This window comes from Aspergillus tubingensis (assembly GCF_013340325.1).
Source record: "Aspergillus tubingensis WU-2223L DNA, scaffold_3, whole genome shotgun sequence".
Taxonomy (NCBI): Eukaryota; Fungi; Ascomycota; class Eurotiomycetes; order Eurotiales; family Aspergillaceae; genus Aspergillus; species Aspergillus tubingensis.
Window position 1 is genome coordinate 2,828,836 of NW_023336277.1, and position 17,380 is coordinate 2,846,215.

Here is a 17,380-nt window from a genome sequence, read left to right on the forward strand (position 1 = left end):
GATATCAGGCACAGCAAATAAGACGAGAAGGAAACGCAGCAGCAATCCAAAGGAACCACAAAAACTCCGAACTGATATCCATATTCATATCCGTCATAACGTCATGGCGTTCAAGTCAAAAGGTCGAGGTCAAAGTTGGACATGTCTCGTTTTTAATTAATGTCAGACTCTTGACCTCCGCGTTCTTCTCCTCCTTCCACCACAGGATCCGCAGGTCAGGCACGAGATGATCACGTCGAAGAGGGTAACGACACCGTCGATGATGGCTTTGCAGACAGCACCGATTGTGTTGACGATGCCCATCAGGCAAGCGCCGATGGCGTGGAAGATACTAGTGATCTGTATAGATGGAGTAATGTTAGCCAATCATCAGTCACCACTTTGGATTTGAAGCAGAAGAGAAGAGAAAGAAGAAAGACATACACAAGAAACCACAGCACCCATATTGACGACTCAACGTATTCCGTTGTAGCAGTAGTAGTTGTATGCAGTAGTAGTATGATAGATGGATGATAGATGGAAATTATTTCGATCCCTTCGGCACCGTAGAATTATAGCTCGAAGAAGCAGGAGTATGAGTAGAAGTATCACTGAAAGGACGCATGTTGATCGAAGAACTTGAAAGTATCACACGGGGATATATATATGTCGTGCTGCGACAAGTGAATGAAGAAGTACAAGGGGGACGATCGATGATGTATGTGTCTTAACACAAGTAGTACTTTTTTTTCCCCAGTGGCTTGTCCAAGTGAAAGAAGATTAATAGCCAAAAATAATATGATCGACATACACCCTACATATTAATATTCCCAGTTTTCATCTTTTACACTACACAGTAATTCCTTGGAACCTAGTACCAAACTCTTCCATCATGCCGTTGTTGCTTTGAGATGCCGTCATACCGACGACAGTCGCTGATGTTCCCTTCCCTCTGTGCCCGCCCAAAAGGGGGAATTTCCGGTGCGGATCAAGTACCCATTCAGATTTACTTTAATTTAATTTTTTTTCTTTAGGTCATATTTGATGTGACGAAGGATTCAGTTCACTTGATTGCCACTTATGATAAGGCTGAGACCCTTGACGTTATGGCTGGTCTTGATTTTTCCCCTGTAGGTTTGACAGTTCAACAGGGGGAGGGGGTGGTGTTGTGACGTCATGACTTATAATTTCCCCCCTGGTTCCTTGGGGGCTGGATGGGGATTAGTGGTAGGGTTTGATGGTGATGGATTGGGAAGGGGTGGTCAGGTGAGAGGGAATGCCCTGGGATGGTGTTTGCTTTGTTTGATAGCTTGACTGTGGATATCGATGTTATCTACTTGACTGTCTAGAATATAATGAGACGGAAGGAATATATGCATGCATAATGTCATTATATAAGAATCTATTTACCTATGTTCTGTTATGTTATCGTACACATTACCATCAATCACCATATCAATAATCTACACATCCCTTTCCTCTCGTATCATCCACCCACTCAGCTACTAAGTTGGGTATGTATGCACCTACATATTCGTCAACAGCCTCAAAATCCCACTCACTCTCCCGCCCAACGTAATCTGATACCCCGTCTCCACGACTCCCTTACACATCTCCCATGCACCCGTGCCGTCCTGCTTCGCACCATCACCCTTGCGAATAGGATAATCCACTCTGGGCGGAATCCTCGTCGCCATAAGCTTAGGGAACCGATCCACGCAGACAGCCTTGATATTACTGACACCCCTCAAGCCCTCTTCGCCCGCAAACCGACCGTATCCGGATCCCTTGACACCACCGAACGGCAATTGAACCGCATAGTAGCTGCCAAAGTCATTGACCGACACCATGCCCGACTTGATGTTCGCCACGCACTTCGCGATATCAGTCTGGTTGTAGCCGAAGACGCTGGCACCCAGGCCGTAGTCCGTTGAGTTGGCGATGGAGATGGCGTGGGGGACGGAGGAGGCGCGCATCACGAGGAAGACTGGAGCGAAGAGCTCCTGCTGGGCGATCTTCATGGTCGGGGTCACGTCTACCAGGAGAGTCGGGGTGAAGTAGTGGCCGAGAGGGTGCTCGGGGTGCTCGAAGCGTTTTCCACCGCAGATCAGACGAGCGCCCTGCTTGACGGCGTCGGCGATGAGGGATTCCAGGCGGTCGAAGGAGGCCGGGGAGATCATGGCACCGACGTCGGGGGTTCCGGCGGAGGTTTGGGAGTCGAGAAGAATGGAGCCGAGACGAAGACGGGCGATACGGGAGGAAACGGTCTCAACGAGCTTGTCGTATGCGTTGGGCAAGGCGATGATGCGCTCTACGCCGATGCAGTTCTGGCCGGCGGATTGGAAGACACCACGCATGAGGATCGAGGCGATGGCGGGGATTTCGCTGACGGTGCGGGAGTCATCGAGAACCAGGGCTGGGTCCTTGCCGCCCAGTTCGACGGTCACCGGGGTGAGAGATTTAGCGGCGGACTCGCAGACTTTGTGGGCCACGGGCTTGGAGCCGATAAAGGTCAATTGGGAGATGTCCGGGTGGGAGGTCAGGTGGTCGGCGACGTTAGGGAGGCAGACGATGCTTTGAACGAGGTCGCGCGAGTGGCCGCAGCTGGAGAGGGCGCCGCGGATGACCTCGAGGAAGAAAGCGGAGGACCATGCGGTTTGTTCGGAGGGTTTCACGACGACACCGTTTCCTGCGAAGATAGCACTGATAACAGGGGAGATGAAGTTGTGGAAGGGGTAGTTCCATGAGACGCAGGCAGAGACAACGCCCAGAGGCTCGTAGGTGACCATGTTCTTCTTGTACATCATGAGGAAGTTTGTCGGGCGCGATTCCGGTGCCAGGGCCTTTTCACCGTGGTCGAGGGTCCATTTCAGCTTCTCAGCGGTGACGAGGATCTCTCCGAATGCAGCGTCGACTTTGGTTTTGCCTGAATCCAAGCAGCAAGCGGTCACGAGTTCATCCTGGTGGTCGAGGACGTATCTGTTGGATGAAGGGTTCAAGGTCAGTGCTTGCGTTGGTGGGTGAAAATTGACATGGCAGGATGAGTACACACTTCAGCAACGTCCTCAGGACCTTCCTCCTCTCTGCAAAGCTAGTATTGGCCCATTCCAGTTGTGCGCTCTTCGCAGCCAGGACTGCGCGATCGACGTCGTCAGGAGTTGCGGGTTTGATTCCATTGCCGAGTACTCGTCCGTCCGCGGGACAATAGCTCATGATCAGGTTGTCGTTCCATTGCTGCGCAGGAGAAAGACGTCAGAAGCATGTCAAGGTATTTAGAGGCAGGTATGTTCTGTAAAGGAGAGGGTATAGGCAGCCTTACCCCCCGAACTTGTCCCTCCAGCACTTTTCTTCCCTCCCCTTGAAGGCTGTCCCACTTCTCGCCCTTCCAATTGGCCCGAATCTCTGGCGGAATAGGCACATTGAATGTAACGGCAGCTTCCTTCCTGCCCAGAACGTAGAGATAACCAAGGTACGCGGCTGCGAGCGAGAGCAACGTGACGCCGAGTAACGGGCCCTGGGTCTGGAGATGGTCCACCAGAGGCAGGAGAGCCGGGGGGATGAATTGGTTGAGTGAGTCCATGGTGAAAGTCGCACGGGGCGATTGACTCAATGCTCTGCTTCCCAGACCCTTCTGCGTGTGTGAAAAGACAGGAAAGGGCAAAAGGGAGAGGGGACTTAAGGACTGTCCGGAGGTGGTTCGATCGATTATCCACTGCTCCGATATGCGGGTGCACGTGCCAAGGGGGCGGGTTCCATCCAGCTTTTTGTAGTGAATAATTGATGAGAGGTCATGGACACATATAAAGATAGAAAACTATTAGAAAAAACAATTCATTTATATGTTCTTAGGGCTTCATAGTCATTCGGGGCTTAATTATTTTACCTTATAAATTCGTCTCAAGCGGTGTCTCAGAAAGTCGGTTGAACTGCCAGACGTAGATCTTCATCGGATATATATAGTGCTTGTCCTACTGCTACTGATACTTCTGGAATTCATCGTCGCCATGAAAGGGTTGGATTTTAGTACTATCTTCTAAAAGGATTCTAGCTCTACTTTATACAAGCAGTGACAACACCAACTCGCCCATAAACAGCAAACTACTCCGTACGAATCCCACACATAGTGCTGAGGCTAGCATCTCTGCTCAACCACGGCGTTTCCGTCCATTTGGTTTGACATCCTCCGTTGATTCCGTGCTTCCTCCCTTCCTCTTTCCAGTACGTTTCACCAAATGGTCAATCACACAACCCTCCTCCCATCCGGCAGATGACTGCCCAGTAATCGCCCGACATCGTGGGCAAGACTTACCATGACGAATGAGGAGCTGATGAAGGGAATACTTCAGATGATCAGGGATGCGTACTTCGAGATGGCTGAACGCCGTAATCTCTGTGGCTTTGTCCGGAGGCACCCAGCCCAGCCATTTGCAGATACGGAAGATGTGCGTATCAACCGCAAAGCAAGGGCGTTGCAAACAAAACAGTAAGACACAAGCAGCAGTCTTCGGACCAATCCCGGGGTATTTGACCAACTCCACCATGGCGTCCTCTGTAGCAAGGCTGTGAAGATGGTTCAGTGATAGGAAGTTCTGGTCAGCGCATGCAATTTCATACTGCTTGCCACCTTCGGACTTCGTAAGCAGATCCTGTGGTGCGTCCTGAGAACCTTTCAGCAGCATGTCTCTGCGCTGCTGATTCTCTTCGTAGACCATGTCTAGTATAGCCTTGATCTTCTTGCTTTTGACGTCTGCTAAGCCGCCACGCTTGATGGCTTCAAAGACATCTTTGAGTGGCGCCCGACGGACAGCATCCCAATCCACACTTCCTTTACCAACACCCTCTTTCAGAATACCAAACCTCTGGACAAGACCATTAAAGGCCATTGCGGAGTTATTGCCTGTTGTTGCTCCACTGAGCAAAGTGCGGATGAGAGCATCGAGGACTGATGGAACCTCGCCACAGCCGGTAACAGTGAGAGATGGCTCGGGGATAGTGGTAGGCGCAATAATCTCTCCATGTACAGTCGAGAGCAGTCGATTGACTTCTTCACATTCATCAGGGGTGGGATGCGCCCAATCTGGGAATGGGCTAATTCCAGGTGTGAGGCCATATGTATTAGTCTTTTTGGATCTCTTCTGTTTTTCTCTAGGTTCCGAGGCCACTTTTGTGGCCTTGTCAACAGTGCTCTGCAGTGCATTGGAAAGTGCATCTATCTCTTCTTTCTTTATAGAGGTGTCGCGGTTGTCTAGCTTGATTGGAGCGGTCTTGTCTTGCAGCTCGGATAGCAGAGTAGCCGAACCTAGGTTGTGAGGGAGTTCTTGAGTATCATTATTTCTTGTAGTTCTGCCGTTTGTCTTTAGCCTTTTGTGGGCAGGTTCGCCCACTATTCCGTTGCGCTTCATGGGTCGACCGCCAGATGTAGCGGTGGTGGCTCTTTTGGATGGCTGGGCCTCTGCTTGCTGCATCTGAGCAGCAAGCAGCGCTGTCTCCCGCGCAGTGGCGGATCGTGTCATACGAGCCATAACTACTCAATCAATGACATATAGTGGATGGACGACAGTGTACTCTTCACACGGTAGAGGCAAAAAGAGAAGCCGACCGGCACCTTGGAGATACCGCGCAAGTTCGATTCAAACCACGGTGCGTACCGCTGGCTGAAGGACGAGGCCAAAAAGATGCTGCATGACGCAGGAGTCGCCAATTGAATCGTGTTTCAAGTCATCACCGTAATAGTTATGCAAGAGTCTAGAGGTGGTGGCCACGCGAGATGATCAATCGTCGTCACATGATCGGGGAACCTGCAGGGCCGTCCTGCATCTACGTCATCCTATGAACATATGTCCGGTTGCACAAGAATTTTCATCGGTGGTCTATATATTCGTTAAACGCAGGGTATCTCAGCCCTTCGCTGTCTTTGATAACAAAGCAAATGGCCTCCCTATCTATCGTCCACCGTCTACGAACTCCAAGACTCCAGACCACATAAATGCCATGAAATGGTTTAGATAGGCCATAATGTCATAATCATGCGTGATCAGCAATGTTATGGATGCTGATGTCCATACGATCCTTCACCTTGGGGTGCTCCTCTTCCTTGTGTTTGCGGGTGGTGCACACGCTGACCTGGGGCACCTCCGACTCGCTGGGGTCCTGAGCGGGGATGATGTTGCCCGCGCCATCCAGCTTGACACCGTTGGCTGCCATGCGGAAGTCCTTCTCGCTGGCAAAGCCGTGGGTGACAGCTTCCTTGGCACGGTCCAGCGCCTTGATCTTGCGACCTTCGCCGCGGAGCTTCTCCAGGTGCTCAAAGTAGCCATCGGAAACCGGGGTGATGTAGTTACCGCAGAAGACACCGACTTCAAAGTCGCGTGGTTCGGACAACCCATTCTCCTGAGCAATCTCAGCACAGGCACCCTTCAAGTCCTCCAATGTCTGGTAGATGACACTGTCAGCACCAATGTGCTTGGCGATAGACTCGGTGTCGCGGTTGTGCGCGACGAGCTCGGTAGGCGATGCCAGATCAATACCATAGATATGAGCGTGTCTGTAAAGATGGTAAGCAACTGAAGATGTACAAATTGGGACTGTTACCACTTACGTGATCTCTGGAGCGCAACTGGCGAAGTAAACCTTCTTAGCACCGGCTTCCCGGGCCATAGTGACGATCTCCCGACTGGTCGTGCCTCGCACAATACTATCATCAACCAATAGGACATTTCGGTCCTTGAACTCGGCCTGCATAGCATTCAACTTGCGGCGGACACCCTTCTGTCTGGTCTTCTGCTCAGGCATGATGAAGGTACGGAAGACGTAGCGGTTCTTGACGAAACCTTGGCAGTAAGGCTTGTCCAGATACCGGGCAACGGCCGCCGCAGACGTCGTGGAGGTCTCAGGGATGGGGATAACGACATCGATATCCTTGACCACTTCCGGTCCGAGGACATCGAGGATTCTGGCAGCGAGACGATCACCCATCCGCTGACGGCTACGGTACACGCTGATACCGTCGATGACGGAGTCAGGACGAGCAAAGTAGACGTATTCGAAGATGTCAGGAGCATAGGACTTCTTGGGAGCGACCTGACGGAAGATAGGCTCACAACCCTTCTCAATGATGACCGCCTCACCAGGCTGGATGTCGCGGATGTTGCTGAATCCAAGCTGGTGGAGGGCGACCGACTCGGACGCCATCATGTAGTCGGTGCCCTCACCGTCAAGGGAGGCCCGAGAACCGATGACGAGAGGACGGATACCATAGGAGTCACGGAAACCCAGGAGACCGAAGCCCGCGAGCAGAGCAGTGCAAGCCCAGCCACCCTGGCATCTCTCATACATGCGGCTGAGACTGGAGAAGACGTCTTCAGTGTTGACACGCGCCTTCTTCGTCTCGCTCAGCTCGTCAGCCCAGATGTTCAGCATCAACTCACTGTCGCTGTCAGTGTTGATGTGACGGTGGGCTTCGAGGTCGAGATATCTCTTCAGCTCGGGAGCGTTGATCAGGTTGCCGTTGTGGGCCAGGCAGATACCATATGGACTGTTCACATAGAATGGCTGAGCCTCAGCGTTGGCACTGCTCCCGGCAGTAGGATATCTCAGATGACCAATTCCCATAGAACCCGGCAGGTCTGCTACCCTGGCGCCATCGTTGAAAACCTTGGCGGCCATACCGTTCGACTTCAACTGATAAATGCGACCGCCGGTTGCGCACGTGGCAATTCCTGCTGCATCTTGACCTCTGTCTAATTACGATCGGACGAATATTAGTGGGTGTTTCTCAAGCAGCGGATAGTCCCCGCAGTCTGGAGGGGCTAAAACTCACGTTGAAGCAGGTACAGTGCCTCATGAAGGTCGATGGCAGCGGACGACGAGGGGTTCGCCTGAATCAGAGCAATGATACCACACATTATGTCGACGGTAGGATGTTCTAGTTGGAAGCTTGAGAATTAGCACGCGCTTCCCGAAAGAAATGACCAGCAAGGCAAAATTTCAGTGGCAATGTAAGTATAGTCAGATCGGAAAATATCCGCAATGATGCTTAGGAAGTCTAACATCTATAAAAAAAACCGAAATTCATCATAGAAAAGGCGAGGATTAAACAAGAAAGGGGAAGATAAAGGAAAGCGATCCTATACTCACATCCAGAACGGGTAGAGAAAGACTTGGGGGGAACACACACACACAGTGTGGTGGGGTAGAAAACGGAATTGGACGGGTGTAAAAAGATGGGATAGAGCCGGAAACGTCTATCGAGACATAACAAGACTCATGCAGAGGTAGTAATGGTGGCGGATAATGGCCAATGTCACGCCCACGGAGGGATAAGTGAAGCGAATAACATGGTTAAAGGAGTTTTTTTAGGAGAGGAAGAGAGGAGAGAGGGATCTCGCATCTTATTTCTCCTGTTCTTCTCCACTGCCAACCGAGTAAAAGGGAAGAATTTTTGCGGGTAGCCGCTAAACCAAAGAAAAATTTCATCAAACCGGAGATTGCCCCGGCTTTCCAGTAATGCCGATGCCGGACCTGACTCAGCTCCCCGCCCGTTCCTACCATTGGTTGATCCATGCTTTGCTGGTCTCGACCACTCAGAGATGAGTGTGCCGATTAGGTAAGTGTTATCTATATACTTTACAGTGAATATAGAGAACTACTAGTACTAGTAGCTGTGTTAGCACAGGCTGTTGCCATTATTTTACTACTTCTCACTCGGAACATTCCTGTTACAATGCTGACCTGCCTAGACTGCTGTGGCTGCTGCCTAGTCACACTCAATCTCACTGAACTAGGCTTGTGAGACCTGTGTGGGGGAGCTGTGTAGCCAAGGTGATGCAAGACTAGCAAGCAGCCATAATCTACCTCATGTCCCATTCACCAGTCAGGTGCTTCTAGACTACACCTCGGAATAGCTTCATGTTCATAGCCCTATATAGTCCATGCAACTACCTAATGTTCACACGCTCACACCCTCCTCCACTTCTTAATCATGTCTACTGTAGCAATTCTCCCCCTCGTAGCCAATCAGACTCTCCATTCACATCCCCAACCCCTGATTGGGTATATCTCATCTGCCCTATGTGTGCAAAGCGTGTTATTTTGCACGATGTCGTCTATCCAGGCTTGTCTCATGTGTTAATCCCTATTCACTCTACCTGCAAGCTGCCCTTTCCTGCCCATCCCATTGCATATAAAGATGTCTTCTCTTCTCTTCCAACTTTCTCTCCTCTGCATCTTTCTTCTTTACCTCTATCTCCCCTTCTTGCCAATCTTCTGCTATCTCTATCAGCTTCTCGCTTCTCTATCACTCTTCCATCTGCAAGGATCTCCCTCTATCTATCTACTCCCCCTAGTTATCTATCTGTCATACAAAATGGCTCCATTCTCTTTTGCCATACCTCATCTTTGCGAGAGCGACGATGACTGGCCATCAGACGCCATGTCTATTGATGGAGACTCAGACCGCAGCAGTGTAACTGTTGAAAACGACCCTGACCTGGTATTGAACATTCAAACGGGATATCGCTCCGGCCCAGCAACCGAGAACGACTCTTCCCCCACTGAGTTCAACGAGATTATTGAGCTCGACTCTGACGCCGAAGAGGGGTTCAATGAACAAGACTACCTGACCGACGCTGCGTTCAATAGATTACTACAAAACTGGAACAACGTCCCCCGAAGACAAGATATTGATGAGGACGTGCAGTTCATTGATGTCGCACCAGCCAAGCGTCCTCTCAAAGAATGGTGCGCAAACGGCATCGTCTACACGCCCGGGCAAGCCCTTGAAATTTTCGATGGAAGATTCATTCGGATAGAGAGCATATCCCAGCACGTTGTGTCAAAAGAGATCTTCTTCACTGGGAGGCACCTAGTCCGCGCTACCGGTCACAAGGGCACTTATATCCCCAAGTGGCCCAACGAGCTCATTTGGATCGCAAATGACACTAGAAACATTGGCTTGCCCTTAATCAAGCGCATTGTAAGTGTCATCTTCACGAATGCATGCCATGTGGAGCAAGATCCCCTGAAGAAACGGCGCCCCCACGCCCTGTTCTGCCGCCTAAAGGAGAACTTCCGTGACAAGCCAGATGACCCTGCATCTGTGGAATATCTCTCATTTGACGAAGCAGATGAAGGGTATAGGACCTATCCGAGCAGTCTGCGCAAGGCGTGGAGAGGAACAACCCGTTCTTTTGGAGCGAGTGATGCTCCGCAGGCAATTGATCTCGAGGGGCCCGTGATTGATCTGACTGAGCAAAGTACCGATAACAAGAGCAGTCGGCAGTACACGTTTGGAGACGGCTTCTGTGGCGCCGGCGGAGTGTCCTGCGGTGCTCTCAAAGCTGGTCTGCGCCCTACCTGGGCATTTGATAATTCCAGACACGCGGTGAATACGTATAGTCTCAATTTCCGAGATGCCGAGTGCGAAGAGTCGGATGTCTTTTCCTTTCTGACGAACAACTATGATTTTCTTAAAGTTGATGTTACGCACGGGTCTCCGCCATGCCAGACCTTCTCACCAGCTAAGACTGTACAGTGCGCTACAGACGATGCAAACTCCGCATGTATTTTTTCTTGCGCGGAGCTTGTTCGGAAGGCAAAGCCGAGAGTCCATACAATGGAGGAGACGAGCGGATTATATGACCGGCATCGAGAAACTTTCCATCGGGTGGTTCTGGATTTTATCGAAATTGGCTACTCGGTTCGGTGGACAATCCTCAATTGTGCAGATTTCGGAGTACCACAGCTACGGAGGAGGTTGGTAATCATCGCATCTGGGTAAGTAGATATCGCGTCTTTCTTGTTTACTTGATCTGATGGCCTTGATAGTCCTGGGGAGACACTCCCGCCCTTTCCTGAAGCAACGCATGGGCTTCCTGGTTCCGGACTCAGGGACTACGTGACGATTAACCAGGTCATTTCGCGAATTCCTCGGGGAGCCTCCGATCATGATGTCGAGGGCGCGCTGCAACGTAGCGCGACTCACCGACGACCCTTCGACGCCAACAGACAGGCACGAACGATAACCTGTGGCGGCGGCGAGAATTATCATCCATCGGGCAGACGAGGCTTCACCAACAGAGAGTTTGCGTGCCTGCAGACTTTCCCTATGCGATTCCGCTTCGGGGCTCGCGAGGTGCGGAAACAGATAGGCAATGCAGTGCCGCCGAAGCTGGCAGAAGCCATATACCGTTCGGTGAAAGCTTCGCTGCAGCGAACGGATGAGGAGGAAGCTAATCCTGAGCGGCGAGGGCCATTCTGATTCTGGCTGATCATTGTGTCTCTTTTTGGGCATCACGTGTGATTCCAGATCTTCCCTCGTTCCCTGATGCTCTTGTCAAATGCCGTCCATGCATTTTATTGAAATATATTCTCAATTAGGAAAACCTCAATGATCTCTTCTCATTATGATTGCAAGAATTCGTGGATCTTATGCAATTCCTTCCCACAGTGAATTCGACAGCATTGGTGGGCTTTTGTTGTGTTTCGGGCCTCGGTGTGGAATTCGGGTACCCTCAGTGAGTGGAGTCCCGACTGTCAGAGCTTGAGGGGGGGAAGATGGGGATGATCCGCCAGGAGATCCACATGCCTTTGCCTCTATTTGATAGCCGCGGGAAGGCATGAAGCCGTCCAACCGCGGAGAGAAGGGGGCCAGCCATCGCCACGATAGTGGTCGAGTTTGGGGGAAAGAATATTTAGAAACGTTAGAGGAGGAACATGATATGCGGATAATAAATAAATTTGCTTCCAGATGATCTCAATTGTGCGTTGGAGATGCAGGATCCGGTCAACGTAGGACATGCAAGGTGGCTCCTCCTGCATGATACTAAAGCACTAGTTCTCGACCGGGCATTCTGAGGTTGAGACGGAGGGGCTCAGCCAACATTATTAGTAGTTTAGTAGAAATTCATCGAGATGAAGGTGTTGAGGAGGAGAAAACTCTGGGTCAGGCACCGGTCGCACTGAAACTGGTTTTTGAGTGCCATTGACTTTCTAAATATTGGGACCACGCGAAAAGGCGCCGATAGACTTCTCCGATCAGTAAGACTAGTAACAAAGTAGTAAGAGAAAATGATGAGAAACCCTCCCCGCTTCATGTGTCTCCGGACAGCCGGCAATAACCGCCCGGATTGATTGTAGGAGGAAGAGAGGAATGGCCTCGGTCCAAGGCCGGGGGCGGTATGAGATCAGGGTGATCTTAGCTCACCGTCCCTTTCCTTTTCCCCTTCTTCCCTTGGATTGCCCCCAGCAACGTAAGTCTACTATTTTCTCCGTACTTTCCGCCCTTCCTTCCTCTTCTTTTTCTTCTCTTCCTTCACAACCCGGCGGCATTGCTGCATCCTCCTCCCTTAATTGCATTCGTCTTGGGTATCAATCATCATCATGTCTGCCTCTTGTTCAGCGTTGAGACGGCTGACCCACAGGTCTCCCCGCACTTGGCCCTCCCGCATCTCCTCCGTCTCCAGGCCTGCATCTTCTCTTTCCTCCGTTGCTCGTCCCAGTCTCAGAACACCCTCAACATTTTCTCGCGTCTCTCGGTTTTCCACCATGTCTCCCCTCCAATCTGCTGCCCCCGTCGTTCCCGGCGATAAGCCGTACGACCCGGAGATCAAGGATATGGCCGACTATATCCACAACTACAATGTGAACTCGGACTTGGCGGTACGATGGTTCTCCCGTATTTTGCTTGACTCTTTTTCTGTGTGCGATGGACTAATTGCAGATGTCTTGACTTGCAGTATGACACCGCCCGTTTGGTGTTCCTCGACACCCTGGGTTGCGGTCTGGAGGCTTTGAAGTTCAAGGAATGCTCCAAGCTCCTGGGCCCGGTGGTGGACGGCACCGTGGTCCCCAATGGCACTCGTGTTCCGGGAACCCCCTACCAGCTGGACCCTGTCAATGGCGCTTTCAACATTGGTGCTATGATCCGCTGGCTGGACTACAACGACTGCTGGTTGGCTGCTGAGTGGGGTCACCCCTCGGACAACCTGGGTGGTATTCTGGCTGTCGCCGACTGGGTGTCTCGCACAAACCGTGCGGGCGGAAACATCGCCGGCGGCAAGATCTTCCAGGTCAAGGATGTCCTGGAGGCCATGATCAAGGCCCACGAGATCCAGGGTGTGTTGGCGCTGGAGAACTCCTTCAACAAGGTCGGCTTGGACCACGTGGTCCTGGTCAAGGTTGCCACCACTGCCGTGGTTGCAAAGATGCTCGGTCTCAGCGAGAAGCAGACCGCAGACGCGATTACCCAGGCGTTCGTGGACGGACAGTCGCTCCGTACCTACAGACACTCCCCCAACACCATGTCGAGGAAGTCCTGGGCTGCGGGTGACGCATGCCAGCGGGCCGTCAACCTCGTCTTGAAGGTGCAGAAGGGCGAGGGTGGCCTGCACACCGTCCTGTCTGCCCCCATCTGGGGTTTCTACGATGTCCTGTTCAAGGGCAACAAGTTCCAGTTCCAGCGCCCCTACGGTAGCTACGTCATGGAGAATGTTCTTTTCAAGGTCTCCTACCCGGGTAAGTCTAGCATCGAACATCAGTATGGAGGAAATACTAACAGTTGCACTGATAGCCGAGTTCCACTCCCAGACCGCGATTGAGGCCGCTCAGATCGTCAACGTGAAGCTCAAGGCTCTTGGAAAGACCGCCGCCGACATCAAGGAGATCAGAAACCGCACCCACGAGGCATGCATCCGTATCATTGACAAGCAGTTCAAGCCGATGGACAACTTTGCCGATCGTGATCACTGTGTCCAGGTAGGTTATTTCGGATCCAAACATTGTTCGCCATGTACCCCGCATACTGACAGCTCGCCAGTACATGGTCGCAACCATGTTGGCCTTCAACCGGTTGACTGCCAACGACTACGCCGACGGATCGGAGGCCGCTACCTCTCAGCTCCTGGATGACCTGCGGAAGCGCATCTACTGTGTCGAGGACCCCCAGTTCACCAAGGATTACCACGACCCTGCCAAGCGCACCATCCCCAACGCCCTCACCGTTACTCTGAACGACGGAACGGTGCTTGATGAGGTGGTTGTTGAGGCGCCCTTGGGCCACCGTCTGCGGCGTGAGGAGGCCAAGCCGGAGATTCTGGCCAAGTACAAGCGTCATCTGGAGGCGCACTTTGACCAGGCCCGTATTGACCAGCTGATCCAAATTGGCTGGGACCGGGCCGCTCTCGAGGGCTATGATGTCGACCAGTACGTCGACCTGTATGTCAAGGACCAGATTGTGGCATCTCAGTAGAGTCATGATTGTATATGCGACATGGAGATATTATACCATAATTTGAAGCGAGATTTTGAAGATATCGTGTATGAGATAAACGAGAATTAGCCAGTGATAGAATACTTAGAGTTACGATATGGTGGGACCGAGAGAATCAGGATTCTGCAGATTGGTACTAAAATGACCAGAGACTGGGCTAGGGTAGATGCTAGTGGATGGACTCGCTGCCGACGGCTATGCAATATGCTGCCGAACCCACCAACAACACGATCCATGTTTATCAGCCAGGATCAAGACGTTGCCGACCCTCCTCATGTTATCATCTTGCAGAGTAGCCGCCATAGTCGATGCCCTCATACACACAGCTGATATCATACTTACAGGGTATACTCATCTAAGTGCAGCAGAAACCAGATTGTCTGGCCCACAGTCGAGTCTGTTGTTATACAAGACCTACTTGCTCTCTACATCAACATCCTAAATTGAGAGTACTTTGTAATCTTGCATACCATCCATGTACACTACTCAGAACGTTAACAACTTAGGAGATGACTTCCCCATCATCTTCCACCAAAGCCATCATCGATAGGGAATCGGCGATAAGACAGGCCCTAATATCTAGCACTACTGCCTAGAGCAACAACAATACCAGTTAGTGGGTGTCTCACCCTACCACCAATCACATCAACCCCGAACCTGCTATCAGTGCAGCGCACGGATATCCAACCCGCTAGCCTAATGCAGGCTCGATAAGAGCGAAAAAAAACCTGGGGTAAAGTGGAAGGTACTCTATCTCGGCATCGGCTGTTGTCGATCGGGGCCAGCCTTGCCGATACAGCCAATGATCGTGTTGGCGGAGAGTGTTGCAGTTATGATATTGAGTTTCGTGCCAAGATATGGTTGTTAGGATGCTGAGGGGGTTTGGATGATATCTGGGGTGGGTGTTGGGATGTATTTAGGGAAGAATATGCGCGTGTTGGTATTCGCCTGAATACTGTCGTCCTTTTTTCAACAGTATGGCGGACTTTACGACTGAAAAGAAGGAGCAGAGTGTTGATGGTGATCTTGAAGCTGTGAAGACAAGTTTTGATAATGGAGTGATCGAGCTGGAATCGATGCCTCGGTTCTCTGCTGAGGCGGAGAAGAGGCTTGTGAGGAAGATTGATTTTCGGTATGTATGCTTTGGATGTGGTTTATGGGAGTGGAGGAGGGTTAACGGTGATTTAGGATTCTTCCCATCATGCTGGTTGCGTATATGATGTCGTTTGTGGATAAGCAGACGTTGAATTACTCTGCTATTATGGGTCTTCTGACGGACCTGAAGCTGCATGGGACGGAGTATAGTTGGACTTCGTCGATCTTCTACTTTGGGTATCTTGCGTTTAGGTGAGTTGACATTACGTGAAGCAGTATAGCTTGATGATCAATTCTGATGAGGAGTATCCAGCTATCCTGCATCACTACTGCTTGTCAAGTTTCCCTTGGGGAAGTACTTGGCGTGCACATAGTACGTCTTCCTCTTCCTGATGCCACACCACATGCTTAACGTTATAGTCTCTGCTGGGCCGTCGTCCTCGCATGTCATGCTGCTACCACGAACTTCACCGGACTCATGGTCGCCCGGTTCTTCCTAGGCTGTGCAGAAGCCAGTGTAACCCCGGGTTTCGGCCTACTTACATCTCTATGGTATCGCACGTCTGAACAACCACTGCGCCACGGTATCTGGTTCTGTGGAAATAGTTTGTCGTTGGTGCTTGGGAATGCCATTGCAGTGGGTATCTGGCAGATTCAGGACAGCTTAGCATCATGGAAGGTAGAACCTTTACAGATGCCCTGAATATTTTCGCAAAGCTGACTTCTGATAGTGGATGTTTATCATCTTCGGCATTGTCACTTTCCTCTGGGGGTTTGTAATGCTTCTCCGCCTGCCCGACTCACCCACAAATGCTTCCTTCCTAACAGACGAGGAGAGGGTCATTGCGCTGGCACGACTGAAGGCAAACAAAGCCGGGTACAAGAACAATAAGATCGAATGGGGCCAGGTTATGGAAGCGTTTACAGACTCGAAGACATGGTTCCTGGCTGTGTTTGTTCTGGGCTGCAATATTCCCAATGGTGGTTATACGACAGTGAGTTCTTCATATATGTTAGTAGATTGCGCGACTAATCCGATGATACACAGTTTTCAGGCCTTATCCTTAAGGGCTTCGGATACGACACCGAACATACTCTACTGCTAGGCATGCCTGGAGGATTTATCGTCTTCCTTATCATCTTGATATCGTATGCCCTACCACCTTTATCCCTCACCTAAATATGAACCTTATTTAACATTCTACGAAATTATAGCTGCTTCACCTCGACCAAACTCGCCAACAGCCGCTGCATAACCTCCATCATCCTCACCTGCGTCAGGTACATCCCCCTCCCCATCAAACCACACCCAACCCCAGCCCTGCATCCCCACTAACAAACGAGAAAAGCATCCTAGGAACCGCCCTCGTCAACAGCACCAAAGCCATCGCCTCCCGCTACATCGGCCTCATCCTAATGAGCCTCTACTCCGTCAGTTTACCCCTCTCAATGGCCATGATCAGCGCCAACATCGGCGGCATCACCAAGCGAGCCACCGTCAGCGCCATATACTTTATCATGTACTGCGTGGGGAATATTATCGGCCCGCAGCTGTTTTTTGAGAGTCAGGCGCCGAGATATCAGGTGCGTTTGACCCACACCAAATATAGATATATATTACGTGTGAAATGAACTAACATGAGTTGATTGGGATATGTAGAGTGGCTTTATAGCCGTGTTCGTGTGTCTGGCCGTCGTGGTTGTGGATCTTGTGGCGTTTGTGGTGTACTTGAGGTGGGAGAATGCGAGGAGGGATAGATTGGGGATGGGAATGGGAGAAGGGGAGGAGAGGGAGGTGTTGGCTGATGTTACGGATCTGAAGAATCCGGGGTTTAGGTATGTTTATTGATGGGGTAGATACTAGGTTGGGGGGTTAGTATATGGAATATGATGTAAATGTCGAGTTACCTGGACGGAGTTACTGCATTGATAGTTGTAACGATAAATACTGAGCGAGGTTAGAAGCCCCAGAGTTACTAGTAGGATCGAGACTGAGATCGCAGATCAGTAATAAAATCATCCATTACTTAGAGAAGTCAG

General features: G+C 51.0%; 6 protein-coding genes across 6 annotated transcripts; 3 read left to right on the forward strand and 3 right to left on the reverse strand.

The window, feature by feature from the left end:
- Positions 1 to 1,505: 1,505 nt before the first annotated feature.
- On the reverse strand, positions 1,506 to 3,559 carry AtWU_02055 (aldehyde dehydrogenase family protein; the record flags this gene model as incomplete). Its single annotated transcript, XM_035497169.1, has 3 exons — positions 1,506 to 2,958; positions 3,032 to 3,213; positions 3,299 to 3,559. The coding sequence occupies 3 exons, from the start codon at positions 3,557 to 3,559 to the stop codon at positions 1,506 to 1,508; spliced, it is 1,896 nt and encodes a 631-aa protein (XP_035353062.1).
- A 565-nt stretch (positions 3,560 to 4,124) lies between these two features.
- On the reverse strand, positions 4,125 to 5,501 carry AtWU_02056 (endonuclease III domain-containing protein; the record flags this gene model as incomplete). Its single annotated transcript, XM_035497170.1, has 1 exon — positions 4,125 to 5,501. One exon carries the CDS (start codon positions 5,499 to 5,501, stop codon positions 4,125 to 4,127), a length of 1,377 nt encoding a protein of 458 aa, XP_035353063.1.
- A 502-nt stretch (positions 5,502 to 6,003) lies between these two features.
- AtWU_02057 (amidophosphoribosyltransferase) lies at positions 6,004 to 7,883 on the reverse strand (the record flags this gene model as incomplete). Its single annotated transcript, XM_035497171.1, has 3 exons — positions 6,004 to 6,523; positions 6,578 to 7,718; positions 7,799 to 7,883. The coding sequence occupies 3 exons, from the start codon at positions 7,881 to 7,883 to the stop codon at positions 6,004 to 6,006; spliced, it is 1,746 nt and encodes a 581-aa protein (XP_035353064.1).
- A 1,460-nt stretch (positions 7,884 to 9,343) lies between these two features.
- Positions 9,344 to 11,236, forward strand: AtWU_02058 (DNA cytosine methyltransferase; the record flags this gene model as incomplete). The annotated part of the gene is made up of 2 exons (XM_035497172.1): positions 9,344 to 10,752; positions 10,804 to 11,236. The coding sequence occupies 2 exons, from the start codon at positions 9,344 to 9,346 to the stop codon at positions 11,234 to 11,236; spliced, it is 1,842 nt and encodes a 613-aa protein (XP_035353065.1).
- Positions 11,237 to 12,522: 1,286 nt separating this feature from the next.
- On the forward strand, positions 12,523 to 14,224 carry AtWU_02059 (putative 2-methylcitrate dehydratase; the record flags this gene model as incomplete). Its single annotated transcript, XM_035497173.1, has 4 exons — positions 12,523 to 12,636; positions 12,714 to 13,491; positions 13,547 to 13,731; positions 13,793 to 14,224. 4 exons carry the CDS (start codon positions 12,523 to 12,525, stop codon positions 14,222 to 14,224), a joined length of 1,509 nt encoding a protein of 502 aa, XP_035353066.1.
- A 998-nt stretch (positions 14,225 to 15,222) lies between these two features.
- AtWU_02060 (putative MFS allantoate transporter) lies at positions 15,223 to 17,189 on the forward strand (the record flags this gene model as incomplete). The annotated part of the gene is made up of 9 exons (XM_035497174.1): positions 15,223 to 15,377; positions 15,434 to 15,592; positions 15,654 to 15,713; positions 15,761 to 16,019; positions 16,072 to 16,335; positions 16,389 to 16,489; positions 16,556 to 16,621; positions 16,690 to 16,924; positions 17,001 to 17,189. 9 exons carry the CDS (start codon positions 15,223 to 15,225, stop codon positions 17,187 to 17,189), a joined length of 1,488 nt encoding a protein of 495 aa, XP_035353067.1.
- Between the last annotated feature and the right edge of the window lie 191 nt (positions 17,190 to 17,380).